This window comes from Tamandua tetradactyla, chromosome 14 (assembly GCF_023851605.1).
Source record: "Tamandua tetradactyla isolate mTamTet1 chromosome 14, mTamTet1.pri, whole genome shotgun sequence".
In the NCBI taxonomy this organism is placed as follows: Eukaryota; Metazoa; Chordata; class Mammalia; order Pilosa; family Myrmecophagidae; genus Tamandua; species Tamandua tetradactyla.
In genome coordinates, this window is record NC_135340.1 from 84,375,421 (window position 1) to 84,391,025 (window position 15,605).

Here is a 15,605-nt window from a genome sequence, read left to right on the forward strand (position 1 = left end):
TACTTCGGCTTTTCCCCCAGCACAATCCCTTTCCTTCTTATCTCCATACCTCTGTTCACACCCTAACTTCCACTAAAACTTTTCTGCCTTCCCCCACATATCTGTCCAAATTCCTATCTTTGTAGGTTCAACCAGAGCATCACTTTCTCTAAGTCAGTGGTACTCCAAGGGTGATCACTGGAAAAATTAGTATCAGTGTCACCTGCGATGTTAGAAATGTAAATTCTTAAGCCCCACCCCAGACCTACTGAAGTAGAAACACTGGGATGGGGTCTTCCACGTGATTCTGATGCATGCTTAAATTTGTGACCCATTGCCCTAAGATGTACCTTATGCTCTCCCCAAGCATAAGGTTCTGTTCCTTCCTACAGCAGTAAGACTGCTCCCAGGCCTTCTCATACTCTTCCTAGCATTTTATCTTTTGTAACCCTGCCTTGCTAAACCTACTTCTACCTGAGTTGGACTATGAGCATACAGAGAAGAGAAACTGAGTCCTTACTCAACGCTATATCCTCTGCCAACCTTGCTCAGGGTGGGCTGAACCCAGAATCCTTGTTTTAGCTCTACTAGGATACAAGGAACAAAAGTTTCTTTTTCTCAACGAAGTTAGAGGACTTCTAACCTTATCACCTCTTTAGTGGGAAAGGCAGGACTGGTGCAGACCATGTCTTTGGGCTTCAGATGAAAAGAATCTTCTCTCTCCTAAACTATGCTGTCTTTACCATCAAGTTCCTACCCTCGGCCTTATTTGGCCCAGATTTTTTGTAGCATTAAAGCCAGATGGTTGATAACAGAGAAGGGGCAGCAGCAATGACTGGTCACTACCTTCACAGGAGAGAACCAGAAGTGGCTTCCTCGTCAGTAAGCTGGGCTTAAATGGCTTTGGGCCTATTAACAGATCATACGAAAGGATTTAAGAAGAATTTAGAGCTTTTTCCTTTCTGTTTTTAACCAAGTCTGTGATCCAAAGATGCAGTAATAACCATTAGGGCCAGGTTTTGAATCAATACTTTTCCAGCAGGAAACAGGGTGGAACTGTAAACCATTAAGAGCTGGATGGGGCTAAGTAGTGGTCCAATAAAAGGCCCATGCTGCTACTTTTACCTTTCTTGTTACTTCTTTCCACAAATCAGAGAAACACTTCAGAATCAAGCAAGATACATCCTTTACTAGTGACTTAATATGCACATTAACTCTGAGTAAAGGTATCTACATTAAAAGCAAGACTTGTGATGTTCACGTTGGGCATAGGGAATGCCCAAATCAGAAACTTAAAGAATTTCTAAGCCTTTTCTATAAGCCCTTACATGCCAAAATACAAGGATGGGCCAATAAACTAACCCCCAACTGGAATCTAAAGGAAGAACAGGAATTCTGCCCTGCAGGTTCAGCATTCTACTTTTATGAAATATACAAGTCATGGGAAAGTTAATAGCTAGGGTGTTGCTTTTAAACAGACCCTGTACTAGGGCAGTACTAGGGTCAATACGCTTGACCAGGTATTTCACACTTTCTCCACAGAGTCCTCTAGTAAGAAAGAACTGGTATTCAAAGATACAGTGCGGTATCTAAAATGTCATGTTAAAATTTATGGGGGGAGAAGGGGAAGAGCAGGGGGCCAATCTACCTCTTAAAGCATTTGTTGGAACTCTGTCTCCATCAATCAGAATGTTCAATGAATCAGAACCTCTGACCATACCAGACACATGTTTGCTAAATTTAGCTTTGCATCAGCAAACACTCAAGCTCAGAATAGTTCATGGGGCTCTCATCTTACCCTTAGACAGTGATTCTACTAAGATTGTTTTTCCACAGCACGCCAAGACAGGGCAGGGGGCACTCCACGTGCTCTCTCAATAACCATAGTTAAAGAGATTGGCCCAAGGTGAAAGGAATCCAACCATAGCAAAAATGTTTATCCATACCACTCTGCAGTGAGAGCACGAAATGAGCCATAAATCACATTTTACATGTTAAAAGTAGGTTGCAGGAATGGCCTGGCTTGCTCTATGGTCCTTGAACCATATCCCGTATTACTCAGCCATCTAAGTCTAGATTCCCTGAATCTCTAGGTTCTCTGAATCAGATGTGGCCAAGTTCTATAAATAGAGAGCAAGCAAACTGGTTCTGTCAATCTTCTCATACTCTGGCAGGGTAGCAGACTTTAAAATTATAAAAATATCTATGTCTTCATCATTTTAAAATGATTACATAATAAAGCTTACACAGAGAAAGAAGTTTATTCTTCTCACTTCCTACCTTATGACACTTACGATCCTTAAACTCTGTGATCATATTCATCAAACTATCAAATAAGGGGCCTACTGTGTGCCAGACACTGTGTTAAGCAAATAGAGAAATGCTGAAGAACTAAAAGTAAAGTCTCTTTTATTATTTTAAATCCTAGACGGATGGTCCATAACAATTTGTGCTGCTACATACACAGGCCACCTTATATAGACTGCCAACTTTTATTGCAGTATTAGCTGATAATCACTCCTCTTAACATTCAGTAAATACACCATTAGATACCTTATTCCATGTGTCCTCTAAAAGGGTGTCAATCTCTTCTGACAGCTGGGGTCTTGAAAATGTGAGTTGACATTATACACATTTATTGTGGATACCAAAACAGTCTGGCAAATTCTTAGACTATTCAGTATTCCATTCACACTACCTACTACTAAAAACAAACCAATAAAAACAAAATCGGAATAATACAACTTAGAAGGCTTTATAAATAAATCACATTTTAATCACCTGGCTTTGTTCAAGCCACAAAATCAGTTCACAGTTTTTCTAATCTGTCTTCCTCAACCATGTGGCCTAATGTATTTTCTAAAGCCTTCCATGTTCCACCTTTCATTTTGCAACCCCAGAGCTAACTTCCCTTACATTCCTCATTAATGGCTAATGCAGTCACCTCAAAGAAACAGTGTTGGAGCAGTGATGAACTATAGCTACCAACACCTTCAGAACAATAAAAAAAAGAAAAACAAAAAGTCACCAAGCAAGTTAGCGTCCAGAGCCCCTAGAATGCCTCTTCCTGAATGTTCCAATCAACAAAACTTTGCCTCTCTGTGGTTACTATGGTCCTGTACTTGTAGCATTCCATTTCTTCTGCCATTCAGGGGCTACCAAGTTCATAAGGTGGTCCTCAGAGGGAGTATGAAATGTTTTTATCCTTAGGACCTAAACTGTGTTTCTTTCACACTGGGTGAGTGAGTAAGTATCCACATTAGCCCAGAACGTGTCCTCACCCTGTGTTCTGGCACCATCCACACTGCTCTGGTGCCAGTTTAGAGCCTTGGCATTAACCATAAGGGAAGGTTAATGACATGCACTAAAAAAGTGTCATCATAAAAAAACAGAAGTAAGGATTTTTATTTGCTGAACTTTCTGCTCTTCCTTTGGAAATGTTCTCTTTGGTGATCAGTTCCCCCAAGGTTGACCCCCTCAGGCTTGCCCTCTCAAAGGATAAGGAACAAAGGCTCCTGCCTTGGGACTGCACCCCCGGGAGGTCGGAGAGGAGCAATTAACCACCAAGATGCCCAGGAATTCATTATCCAACATCTCACATCCTTCCCCACCTCTCCCACTCCTTAGTGTCACTTCCTTGGCAGTGACCTCTGTTTGGCTTACAAAGAGAAAGAGGGGAAATCAGTTTGAGGGTATACTTTGTGACAGCACAGCTCTGACATCTCAAGAAGCAGGGGAGAACTCTAAGGGAGAAGAGTTTTTTCATGATAATGCTACTATAAAAATCTTGCTGTATGATCACATACTGTTTCCATGGCCCATATATGAATTTTTTAAAGTTCTCTCTCTCTCTTTTCCACACACACACACCACAACTCAGTAGAGGGGTTTGTTTTATCCCTACCAGAGAAAGATTCACACTGGTTTCAATACTTTCTAGCATAAGCTCAGACACTGTACCTCAAATGAAAAGCCTAGAAACATTTTTGTTGTTGTTACAGACTAACCTGTGGGCCACCGACTTTGATCCCACCTATGCTATGCAGCAAATCAAATCTGTATTGCCTTCTTTCCTCTCATCAAAAGCATCATAAGTCAGAAAAGCGTGCTCCTTGAAAGCAGTAAAGCAACAGTGCAACCAGAAAATCCAAAACATTCAGGAAGAGTGGCACAAGCTCCAGTTCTGCAATATCCCAGTTTGAATCCAGGGAATACTATTTAAAAGGCTGACTGGGAATGGCTTAGTGGTCTTTTTCTTCTTTAACTTGACAAATCATACAGACCTGAGTCTCATTCTACTCCCATTCCTAGAACAAAAATGTGTATCTGAAAAACTGTCACTCCTTATTGTCATTTTACTCCCTAGTCCATTGTAATATACTCAGAAAAGATTTAAATCTCTACTACAATCTAAAATTAAGGAAACCCTATAAACAAGTCAGATGGTTAACATGATGATGGGAATTTCAGCAAAATGTAACTGGGGTGAGTAGGGAAGTATCCTCTGAACCCAGGTAAAGGGGGTTACCATTTTGTTTAGTCAAACCCCAGAATGAATAATTCAGTTTTCTTCATCAGACGAAAGGCCTTCAATTTCATCTCTGTCTCCCCCAATTGCCATCCAGAATGCTTTGGCCACCTGTGGACAGAAGCATGCAACAAGTTTTAGGCAACAGCTATCCTTCTGCTCATGCCACATGTCACACTTGGAATTGATTAAGTAAGAACTAAGACAATACACCTTGCCCTCCAGCTATATATATTTATAGATAGATAGATAGATATCAAAAGCCTTGAATACCTCTTGACCCAGTACTTCTACTTCTAGGAATTTATCCCAAGGACTGTAATCAAAGATGTGCACAAAGGTGATATGTTTAACATTATTTATAAAACAAACAAAAAAAATGCATACGGCCTAAAGTGTACAAAAGGGAACTAGACAATTATGATACATTCATAGAATGAAATACTATAAACCATAGAGTTTCCTGCCAAGAACATGTGTTGTATTGGTTAACAACTAAACAAAACAACTAAAGTTTCCCAGCAAACATGAAAGGCAAACATCCCGAGACCCAGTGAAAGTTCTATGTCACTCAACATACATTAGAAAAATCTTGGTTTAACTGCAGCAACTAAATTACTATTATATAAATATTCAATTAGTTATTTTAATATATAATGGAAAGCTCACATTAAGACCCTTTAGGAGTAAACAAATGTGCTATATAATCTTAATAGCACTGGACCTTTTGTTGGTACTGAATAAAATACCTGGCTGATGATCTCACCTTTTCTGCATGCAACTTTCTCTGCTCATGAGGAAGCGTCGCAGCCTTGTCTAGGGGGAAAATATATTTTAAGAAATTCACCTAAAAGCACAGGAAAATCTGGAGAGTATGAATGTTCTAACACTAGAAGATGGGAGATGGGTTACAAAGACACATGTTTATGGTGTAATCATCACAGCTATTAGGAAGTTTAAGTCTTCTAAATATTCCAGATGGTTACTGATGTGAGTAAACTGGTAGGGATCCTACTGATTCCATGCTAATGAGACACACTGAGAGAAACAGAGCTAGGCAAGAGAAGAAGGAAGAGCAAGAAGAAAGAGAATGAAGGAAAGGAAAATTTTCCCCGGGGAACTTTTGTCTAGGATGTCAGAGTCCCCTGAATAGTTAAAGTTTCTCAAGATAGCTGAGATCAGAGTAATTCAGTAGTTATGAAATAAAATCCTACTACAGAAGACAGATGAGTATCAGTATGGGAAAATGTTAAGCCGCAAGGGATCTGATTACCTTTCATTTCTTTTAACTTTGAAAACAGTCTTTCAAAATTCTCCATATCTCCTCCTCCAGTAGTAAGACTGGCTAATTCTTGAATATCCAGGTCTAACATGGGATCTGAAATAAGCATTTGCCACATTATTTATATATGTGCTAAATACACAGACTCCTGAGGCAATCACTACTAGCTTTAATGCAAGTGACCACTGATTGAGTGCCTAATGTGCACCAGCCTCCTAACTCAAGGGCATCACCGTGCCAGCCTCCTAGTGGGTTCTCACAAATAAACAGTCATTTACATTGCACTTATGACACTGCAGTGAGGTAAGTTATTTCCCATTTAGAGATGAGGAAACTGAAGTTCAGATTTGCTCAAAGTGGAGCTGTCTTCAGACTCAGGCATTTCCAACTCCGAAGTCCACACACTTCCCATTAAGTTACACTGATTCAACAATCAACGATTAAAATGTATGCCATATTTTACTGTACAGCAAATATTTTTATGTCTATTAGTGACAACAACCATATAAGGTGATTAGGACAGATATCACATTTTACAGATGAAGAGACCTGGGCTTAGAAATGAATTCATTTAGGGTGCACAGGTGGTTCAGTAGTAGAACGCTCGCCTTCCATATGGGAGACGCAGGTATGATTCCCAGACTATGCACGCGCACGTGCGCGCACATACACGCACAATGAATTCATCTAAAATTTCAGTTATTCAGAAGTAGCACACACCTAATTCCTATTTTTATATTGTAAATCCTATATTAGCATGTTGCCTCCTTTTCAAAGTTTGTTTTCAATTAGAATTTTTATTAACTCTCCACTCCAGGACCACCACCTCTAAGACGTATCCCTGACCCTCCCAGTTCCTCAGAATTCTTCCCACACTTGCAACTTACTGAACTGTCTTCGTATTTGTGTATGCAACTTTGTATTCTAACATTTCTTCACCACTACCATATAACAAATTCTGTTATAGTAAGAGAGTTTATTTTGTACAACACCACTAAGAATTTTAACTTACCTGATTCCATTTCATCTTTGCAATAGTCCTATGGAGAAAGATTTGCTATCCCTATCTTACAAAAAAGGAAACCAAGACCCAGAGGTTAAATTATACATTCAAATTCATATCACTACCAGTGCTAGAGCCAAAACCCAGGAGCAGAGGACTCCAAAGCCCAGGAGCTTAACCATTACATCAAGACTCCTGTCTCTACATTGTACTGTAGGCTCCCTGAGGACAAGAATGATGACTTAAAATTCTTTGCATCTACCACAATGCCATAACAGATAATTTGGTGTTAAAAATGCAGTTTATTTAATGAGTTTGCTTTAGTAGGCAGTTGATATATAGGGCTGGAGATAAAATTCTGTGATTTATCTGTGTTTCAGTGGTAAGTGAATTGTGGCTGTGGACAGAATTCCTTATTGCTCAGACACAGATTTAGAAGAGGAATTTAGACAGAGCCCAAAGAATGGTAATATACAAAGGTGGGGAAAGGAGAGTACTCCACCCAAGAAAGAGGAGTAATAATCAGAGAGACAGCAGGAAAACCAGGAGATGTCTTGGGTGAGTTAAATGAAGATAATGTTGCACGGGGAATAATCAATGATATTGAATGCTGCCAAGAGGTCAACTTAAGACAACACTAGTTAAATTCTGACTAGCCTTAGTGGGGTGAAGGTTGGTGATGGCCTTAACTAAGGGCTGTTTTGATGGGGGTAATGAAGACAAAAGCCAGATGTGAAGGAGAAGAGCACCAAAAGGGAGGTGAGGAATAGACTTAAGTTTAACTAAGGTTAAGGAGGGAGACAAGGAGTTGAGGAAATTATTTAGCTTGGGTTTGTATTTCACTTTTTATTTAGAAATAATTTTAGTCTTACCAAAGAGTTGCTGAAGTACTACAGAGAGTTCCCATATGCCATTTACTCACCTATCTCTTGTGTTAACATCTCATATTAACATGGTACAATGATAAAAACCAAGAACTTAATGTTGGAACAATGCTCTTAACTAAGCCACAGATTTTATTCAGACTTCACTAGTTCTCCCACTAAAGTTCTTTTTCTGTCCCGGGAAATAATGCAGGATCCTGTGCAGAATCTATCAAATCTCCTTACATTCTTCCAATTTGTGGAGTCCTAGTCTATACTTGTCTTTTATGATCCCGACACTTTTGCAGAGTACTGGTCAGTTATTTTATATAATGGGATTGTTTTATGTTTTCTTATTAGCAGAGTGAGGTCATGTACTTTTGACAAGGATACTACAGAGGTGATGTGCCCTTCTCAGTGCATCATATCAGGGGGCAGGGGAGGATAATCCCTCTTTCCTGGTGATATTAACCTGGATCACTTGGTTAGAGTGGTGTCTGCTGGTTTTTCCCATGTAAAGTCATTATTTTTCCTTTGTAATAAATAAATATTTGGGGGGAGAAACTTTTAGATTATACAAATATTCTGCTTCTCCTCAAATTTTTGCACACTTATTTTAGCAGCCATCAGTGGTTCCTTGCCTGCAGCAATCTTTTTATTATGGTATTTGCCTAATGGTGTTTTCCATTTTCTTCATTCCTTCTATATTTATTAATTGGAATCCTGCAGGAAAGAACAGTCTTTTCTCTTACATTTATTTATATATTCAATTATTTATATTAGTATGGAGTCATGGATAGTTTATTTTATGGATTATAATCTAATATAAAGTATAATTTATTCTGTCAAATTGACCCTGCTATGGCCACTGGAAGCTCTTTCAGGTTAGTCCCTGTGTCCTTTCAATATGACCCCATTCTTTATGGATTCTTTTAATACTTTAAGTACCACAAAATCCTGTAAGCTCATCTTTCACTTTTCCTCCCAGCCTTGGAACCAATCATCTTTCTAAGGAGCCTTGGTTTCTTTTATTGGAGAATGGTAATTAGAAGCCAAGATGTGAGAGCTAGTTGCATCCATTACTACTGGGGTGTTGTTGCTTTTAGATCCTTTCAGTGGAAAAAGTGAGGAAATATATGTGTGTGAACTATCAACACATGCATCCACATACGTCTATATTTATTTTTCTATCATTCTAACTGTAAGACTATTTAAAAATCCATGAATTTGCATTGGTACTTTCCATTTATTAAGTAGAATTTAGTAATTATGTTGTTCTTGCTGTCTTTAGTTTATAGTACCCAGTCAGAATACTGTTTTCCAAATTTACTTAGATTAGTTCTTGTCTTTTCTACTCCTTTCAGTGTGGTTAATGGTTTGTTTTAATGGCAGAGACTTTAGCAGTTTTAGCAGGTTTAAAAGCCAATAGGAAGGATCCAATTGAGAGGACAAGGTTGAACAGACTGAATAGAATAGGGACTTCATAGAACTTTTTCTCCTTTATATGTTTCTATAATAACTTAAGTTTTCTACATGTATTTTATAATCAGAAAAAAGGAGCTTAAACATTTATTATTACTTATTGCACATGTACCCTATAAAGAGAAAGCAGGGATATCAGCAGCTCCCCAGAAGAAGTACACATTTACATCTACTGTCAGCTAAACTTTGTGGCTTTCTAGTTGTTCAACAGAATGGATTCTAGTTTTGATTCCAGGACTTTCTTGCTACACGCCCTTGGACAAGTTATTTAAATGCTCTGGGTTTCAACTTCATCTCCATAAAGTAACTTCCCTGCCAAACTTCATTTCCAAGGGAGAAAGTGGACATAAAATAGCTTTAAAAGTATGCAAAGGAGATTAAAATATAAGTTGCACTATTCTTATCACCATCAATTCTGACTACTGTTAAATACTATTAAAAAACTGCATAATATGAAGATAAAAAGCTGTTTCACCACCTGGTTCCATCTATCTTAGCTAAAATGATCTGAATCAAGATCCTGTCAAAAGAAACACAAGAGAAAATGATGTGTATGCATTTGTTATGTATTTATTCTTCCTCCTTTTCCCAAAAGAAATCTGTAAGGTTCATACTCTTTTGGGGGTGCACTATTAAGTTTCTTACCTTCTCCACGTGTAGTCAACTTTCCACTAATGATTTATGCCCAGATACCTATTCTACGTCCCAAAGAGCAGTAGCCAAACAAAGAACTTACCTGCAGTACTATCACCTTGGGCGTCTGCTGTGTTAGATGCACCACCCTGATGATCCAAGAGGGATTCAGTCCTATCTGCTGCTGGTAAATGGGGCTGCTGTTGAGGAAAATATGCACAGGTAATAACTTAATAATAGGCTTCTGCAGAGCTAAATCCAAAAGCGCATAAATTTTCACTTCCTGGTTGGCTTTATAGAAAGGGAAATAGGAGTTAAAGGCAAGGAGAAGAAGAGGGATTAATACCACATTAAGAAATAAAAGAAATAATCTTCTTCTAGTTAATCAAGATGGTAGTAAAGATGCTCCAGGATGCCATTCCCCCACAGAATCTTTGAACAACTAGTGAAAATGGGAAGGCCATCTTTCTCACAACTCCAAAAGGAAGTTAAAGGGCTGCAGTGACTGGGGAAGGGCTGCATCAAGAAAACACAGCACTCTCCCAGCACACTGTGGAACTACCCTGTGCTCCTACTGTGGACTCCCAGCCTGGTTCTGGAGAGGGCAGAGTAATCACTATGCACATACTAGGATGCTTAAAAGGCCATAACAATCTGTCCAGTGGCAGCCTGAAAATCTAGATGAGGAAATTCTTCTTCAACGTGTCCTCCCTGGAGGCAGAAGCAGCTTTCAGACAGCTGAGGAAGTGTAAGAAATAATTAAGTCTAAGTGGCCTGGGGAATAGGATTATCAGCTTTAAGACAAATAATTGAGCACCTAATAAGTGGGGAGAGTCTGTCATAAGGAATGGAGGGGATATTCAATTTCCTGTAGAGTAGGGAATTCCTAAGGCCAAAGTGAGCACCAGCCCAGGACAAGACAGAGAACCTTGCACGTCACATTCACCTCAGACTAATCTTGATAGGAAGGCTAAACTCTGAAGATCATCAGGCAACAAAGAGCCAATTTGCAAAGACTGTGAGAGGTGTTTTTTTGTGTTGGTTGGTTGTTACCTCCTGCCACTCGAGGAAATCTCTATCACTAGCTGGATGCAAATTTAAGGAATAGAAAGAGCTTAGGGAAAAAAATCAGAGTTAACACTAAAATATTAAAATGTACAGTCATGACAATATATTATAAGACAAAGAATAGGAAATAATGGCTTTGTCAAAGAACAAGATACAAATCTAGAAATCATCAATGAAAAAGACCAGAATTTGGATATACCATAAGACTTTTAAAAAATGATACTAACATACTCAAGGAGATGAAGGAAAACACAGAGAAAGAATTTAAAGACAAAAAAAATTGAACAATATGAGAATCTCAATATAGAAAGTTTAAAACGAAGCCAAATAGAAATCTTGGAGTCTGAAAACTACAATAACTCAAATGAAAAATTTCCTAGAGTTTCAACAGCAGACTGGAGCTGGTAGAAGAAAAAATCACCGAACTTGAAGATAAGACACTTGAAATGAGTCAGCCTGAGGAACAATAAAGACTTAGAATGAAAAGAAATAAACAGAGTCTAAGAGATCTGTGGGACACCATCAAGCATACCAATATATACAAAACGGCAGTGCCAAAAGAAAGGAAGAAAGGGGCAGAAGAGATAGTCAAAGAAATAACAGCAGGAAACTCCCTAAATGAAATGAAAGACATGGATACACACAATCAAGAAGTGCAAGGAACCTCAAACAGGATTAACTTGAAGAGAACCACACCCAGACATAGAACACAGTCAAACTGTTCAACGCCAAGGACAAGGAAAGAGTCTGAAAGCTGCAAGAGAAAAGCCACATGTTATATACAAGAAAGCCCATTAAGATAACTAGCTCATTTCTCATCAGAAACCATAGAGGTAAGAAGGTAGTGGGATAAATTACTTAAAATGGTGAAAGGAAACAACTTCCAGCCAAGAAATTCATATCTGGTGAAAGTGTCTTTCAAAAATGGGGTGAGGGGAGGGCAGCAGGGAATGAGGGAGAGAGTAAGACATTCTCAAATGAAAAAAAAAGCTGAGAGAGTTTGTCACCATTAATCCTGCCAAACAAATAATGCTAAAGGGAGGTCTTCGTTTTGAAAAGAAAGGCACTAGGTAGTATATCGAAGAAGCATAAAAAAATAAAGACCTGGGCTAAAGATAACCAAATGGATTATTATAAATCCAAGTACTATTGCATTATATTGTTTGGTATGTGTGCTGGTTTGAGATTGTTGTGTATCCCAGAAAAGCCATGCTCTTTCAATCCTAATTCACATTTGTGGGGGCAGACCTATTGTTCAGGATGGAATCTTTTAGATGAAGTTGTTTCCATGGAGATGTGACCTACTCAATTGAGGGTGGAGCCTTTTTTTTTTTTACATTAAAAGATGCTTAATTTTATTAACTATTAGAGAAATGCAAATTAAAACCATAATGAAAAAGAGAAAACAAAAGAAAAAAACCATAATGAGATACAACTACGTACCTATTAAAATGGCTAAAATTTAAGACTGACCACACCAATTATTGACAAGGATGTGGAGAAACATATACTGCTGGTGGGAATATAAGATGGTACAGGCACTGTGGAAATTAGTTTTGTTTTTTTCTTATAAATGTAAACATATACCTCCCATAACACTTAGCCATTCCATACGCAGTTATTTATCACAGAGAAATGACAGCATACAAATGCCAATATAAAGACACGAATGTTCATAGCTGTTTTATTTGTAATAACCTCAACATAAATGTCCATCAACTGTGGTATGCATATGATGGAATACTACTCAGCAATAAAAACGAATGAAGTAGGTACACGACATTACAACATAGAATATAAAAAAAAAAAACTGCTAAATGAAAGAAGCCAGATTAAAAAAAGAGAGAGAGAGGGTACATATTGTGTGATCTAATTCATCTAAAAGTCTTGAAAATGCAAATTAATATATAGTGACAGAGAGCAGATGAATGATTGTCTGGGGACAGAAGGGTAAGGAGAAAATACAAAGGGACACAAGAAAACTTTTGGGGGTGATGAATATGTTCACTATTCTGTGAGGGTGGAGCCTTTTGATTAGTGATTTCCATGGAGATGTGTCTCTGCCCATTTAAGGTGGGTCTTAATCTGTTTACTAGAGTCCTTTAAAAGAGAACCATTTTGGAAAAGGCTCAGAGCCAGCACAGACAGAAACATTTGGAGATACAGAAACAAAATGCCCCCAGGGAAGTTCTTTGAAACCAGTAGCCAAAGGACCACAAGATGACAGCCACATACCTTCCCATTTGACAGAGGTGTTCCGGACACCATCAGGTTTTCTTGAGTCAAGGTATCGTTCTCTGGATGCCTTAGTTTGGATGTTTTTATGGCCTCAGAACTATAAACTTGTAACTTAATAAATTCCCTTTATAAAAGCCAACCCATTTCTGATACATTGCATTTCTGGCAACATTAACAAAATAGCAGTATATGACTTCACTTCTTACCTCATACAGGTTTTAAAATGCAAATGTATACAAAGTAATGATAAATCTAAGCTTTTGGACATATAATATTTAAAAATATAATTTGTACAAAGTAAAACAGAAGGTAGAGGTACAAACAGGCATAGACAGAGTGCATACATATATGTGATTGAAGTTAAGCTGCTATAGATTTAAGATGTTAAAATTTAGCTTTATGGTAACCACACAAAATATGAAAAATATAAACAGAGGGAAATGAGAAGGAACTCAAAATAGCATACTACAATAAATAAATAAATAAAATAAATACGAGAATAGGCATTAACAGAAGAACTGAGGGACAATAAAAGATATAAGACCAGAAAGACCAAACAGCATATTGGTAGGAGAAAGTCTTGAATTATTAGTAGTTATTTTAAATGTAAATAGATTGAACACTAAAGTCAAAAGGCAGAGATTGGCAGAATGAACAAAAAAGAATAGCCCATCTACATGCTGTCTATAAGATACTCACCTTAAATTCAAAGACATAAATAGGGTGGGAATGAAAGGTTGAAAAAAAAACATACCATGCAAACAGTAATCAAAGAGCTGGGGTAGCTATACTAATAATAGATAAAATAAATTTTAAGTCAAAAACAGTTACAAGAGACAAAGAAGGTCACTAAATATTGATAAAGGGATCAATTAAATAGGAACATATAACAATATAAATATATATATGCACCTTGCAGCTGAGCCCAAAAATACTGAAGCAAATATTGACAGATTTGAAGGGAGAAACAGACGGTTCTACATTAATGATAGGAGACTTCAATATACTACTTCCCATAATGGACAGAACATCTAGACAGAAGATCAATAAGGAATCAGAAGATCTGAACAATACTATAAACCAACTAAGCCATATATAGAACACTTCACCCAACATCAGGGAATACATATTCTCTAGTGCATATGGTACAGGTCCAGGATGGACCATATATTAGATCACAAAACAAGTCTTGATAAATTAAAAACGATGAAATCATACAATGTAACAATAACAGCAGGAGAACTGAGAAATTCACAAAAAAGTGGGAACTACAGACTCCTAAACTACCAACATGTCAAAGAAGAAATCACAAGAGAAATTAAAAAATAGTTTGAGGGAAATACTAATGAAACCACAGCATACCAAAACTTATGAGATGCAGAAAAAGCAGCACTGAGGGGAATTTATAGCTCTAAATACTTTACTTACATTAAAAAAGAAGAAAAATCTCACATCAGAGATCTAATATCACAATGGAAGGCTCTAGAAAAAGACAAGCAAGCTAAACATAAAGTAAGCAGAAGAAAGAAATAAAAATTAGAATGGAGATAAAAGAAATGGAAAATTTAAAACAAAAGAGAAAAATCAATAAAAAACAAAAGTTGGCTCTTGAAAATATCAGTAAAACTGACAAATCAATTTTGCTAGACTCTCAAAGAAAAAGAGAACACATAACTAAAATCAGAAATGAAAAAGGGCATGTTACTACTACCCTCTCAGTTATAAAAAGGATTAAAAAAGGATACTATGAACAACTGTACACCAACAGATTAGATAATTTACACGAAATGGACAAATTCCTGGAAACAAACCACCTGTACTGACTCAAGAAGAAACAGATCTCAATAGAACAATAGTAAGAGATTAAAAAAGTAATAAAATTCCTCCCAATATCGAAAAGGCCAGGACCAGATGGCTTCACAAAACATTCTAAGAAGAACTAACCACCAGCCCTGCTCAAGCTCTTCCAAAAAACTGGAGAGGAGGGAACACACCCTAATTCATTCTATGACGTCAACATACCCTAAAACCAAAGCAGATAAAGATACCCCAAGAAAAGAAAATTACCGGCCAATATGTCTTATGAATATCGAAATAAACATTCTCAATAAAATACTAGCAAACCTAATCTAATACTATATTAAAATAACGACATACCATGATCAAGTGTGATTTATCCTAGGTATGCAAGATTGGTTCAACACAAGAAAATCAATTACTGTAATATGCTACATCAATAGAAAGAAGGACAAAAATCACATTTCTCTCAATTGACGCTAAAAAGGCACTTGACAAAATCCAGCACCCTATCTTGATTTTTTTTAAAAAAGGTAGAAAACTAGGAATACAAAATCAACATGTAAAAAAATGAGAAGTGTTTCTATACACTAATTGTGCTGGTTTGAAATGATGGATGTACCCTAGAAAAGCTATGTTTTAATCTTAATCCCATTTTGTAAAGGCAGCCGTTTGTTCTAATCTCTATTTAGTATGTATGTTCGAAACTGTAATTAGATCATCTCCCTGGAG

At 37.4% G+C, this 15,605-nt stretch overlaps 1 protein-coding gene across 1 annotated transcript in view; it reads right to left on the reverse strand.

The window, feature by feature from the left end:
- Positions 1–2,733: 2,733 nt before the first annotated feature.
- AAGAB (alpha and gamma adaptin binding protein) overlaps positions 2,734–15,605 on the reverse strand; it is a 146,953-nt gene continuing 134,081 nt past the window's right edge. Inside the window, exons 7-10 of the mRNA XM_077128289.1 lie at positions 9,874–9,970; positions 5,781–5,885; positions 5,274–5,323; positions 2,734–4,618 (exon numbers count right to left, since the gene is read on the reverse strand). Coding sequence (XP_076984404.1) covers positions 4,541–4,618; positions 5,274–5,323; positions 5,781–5,885; positions 9,874–9,970 — 330 coding nt within the window. The 3' untranslated portion in view covers positions 2,734–4,540. The remainder of the gene's footprint in view (positions 4,619–5,273; positions 5,324–5,780; positions 5,886–9,873; positions 9,971–15,605) is intronic.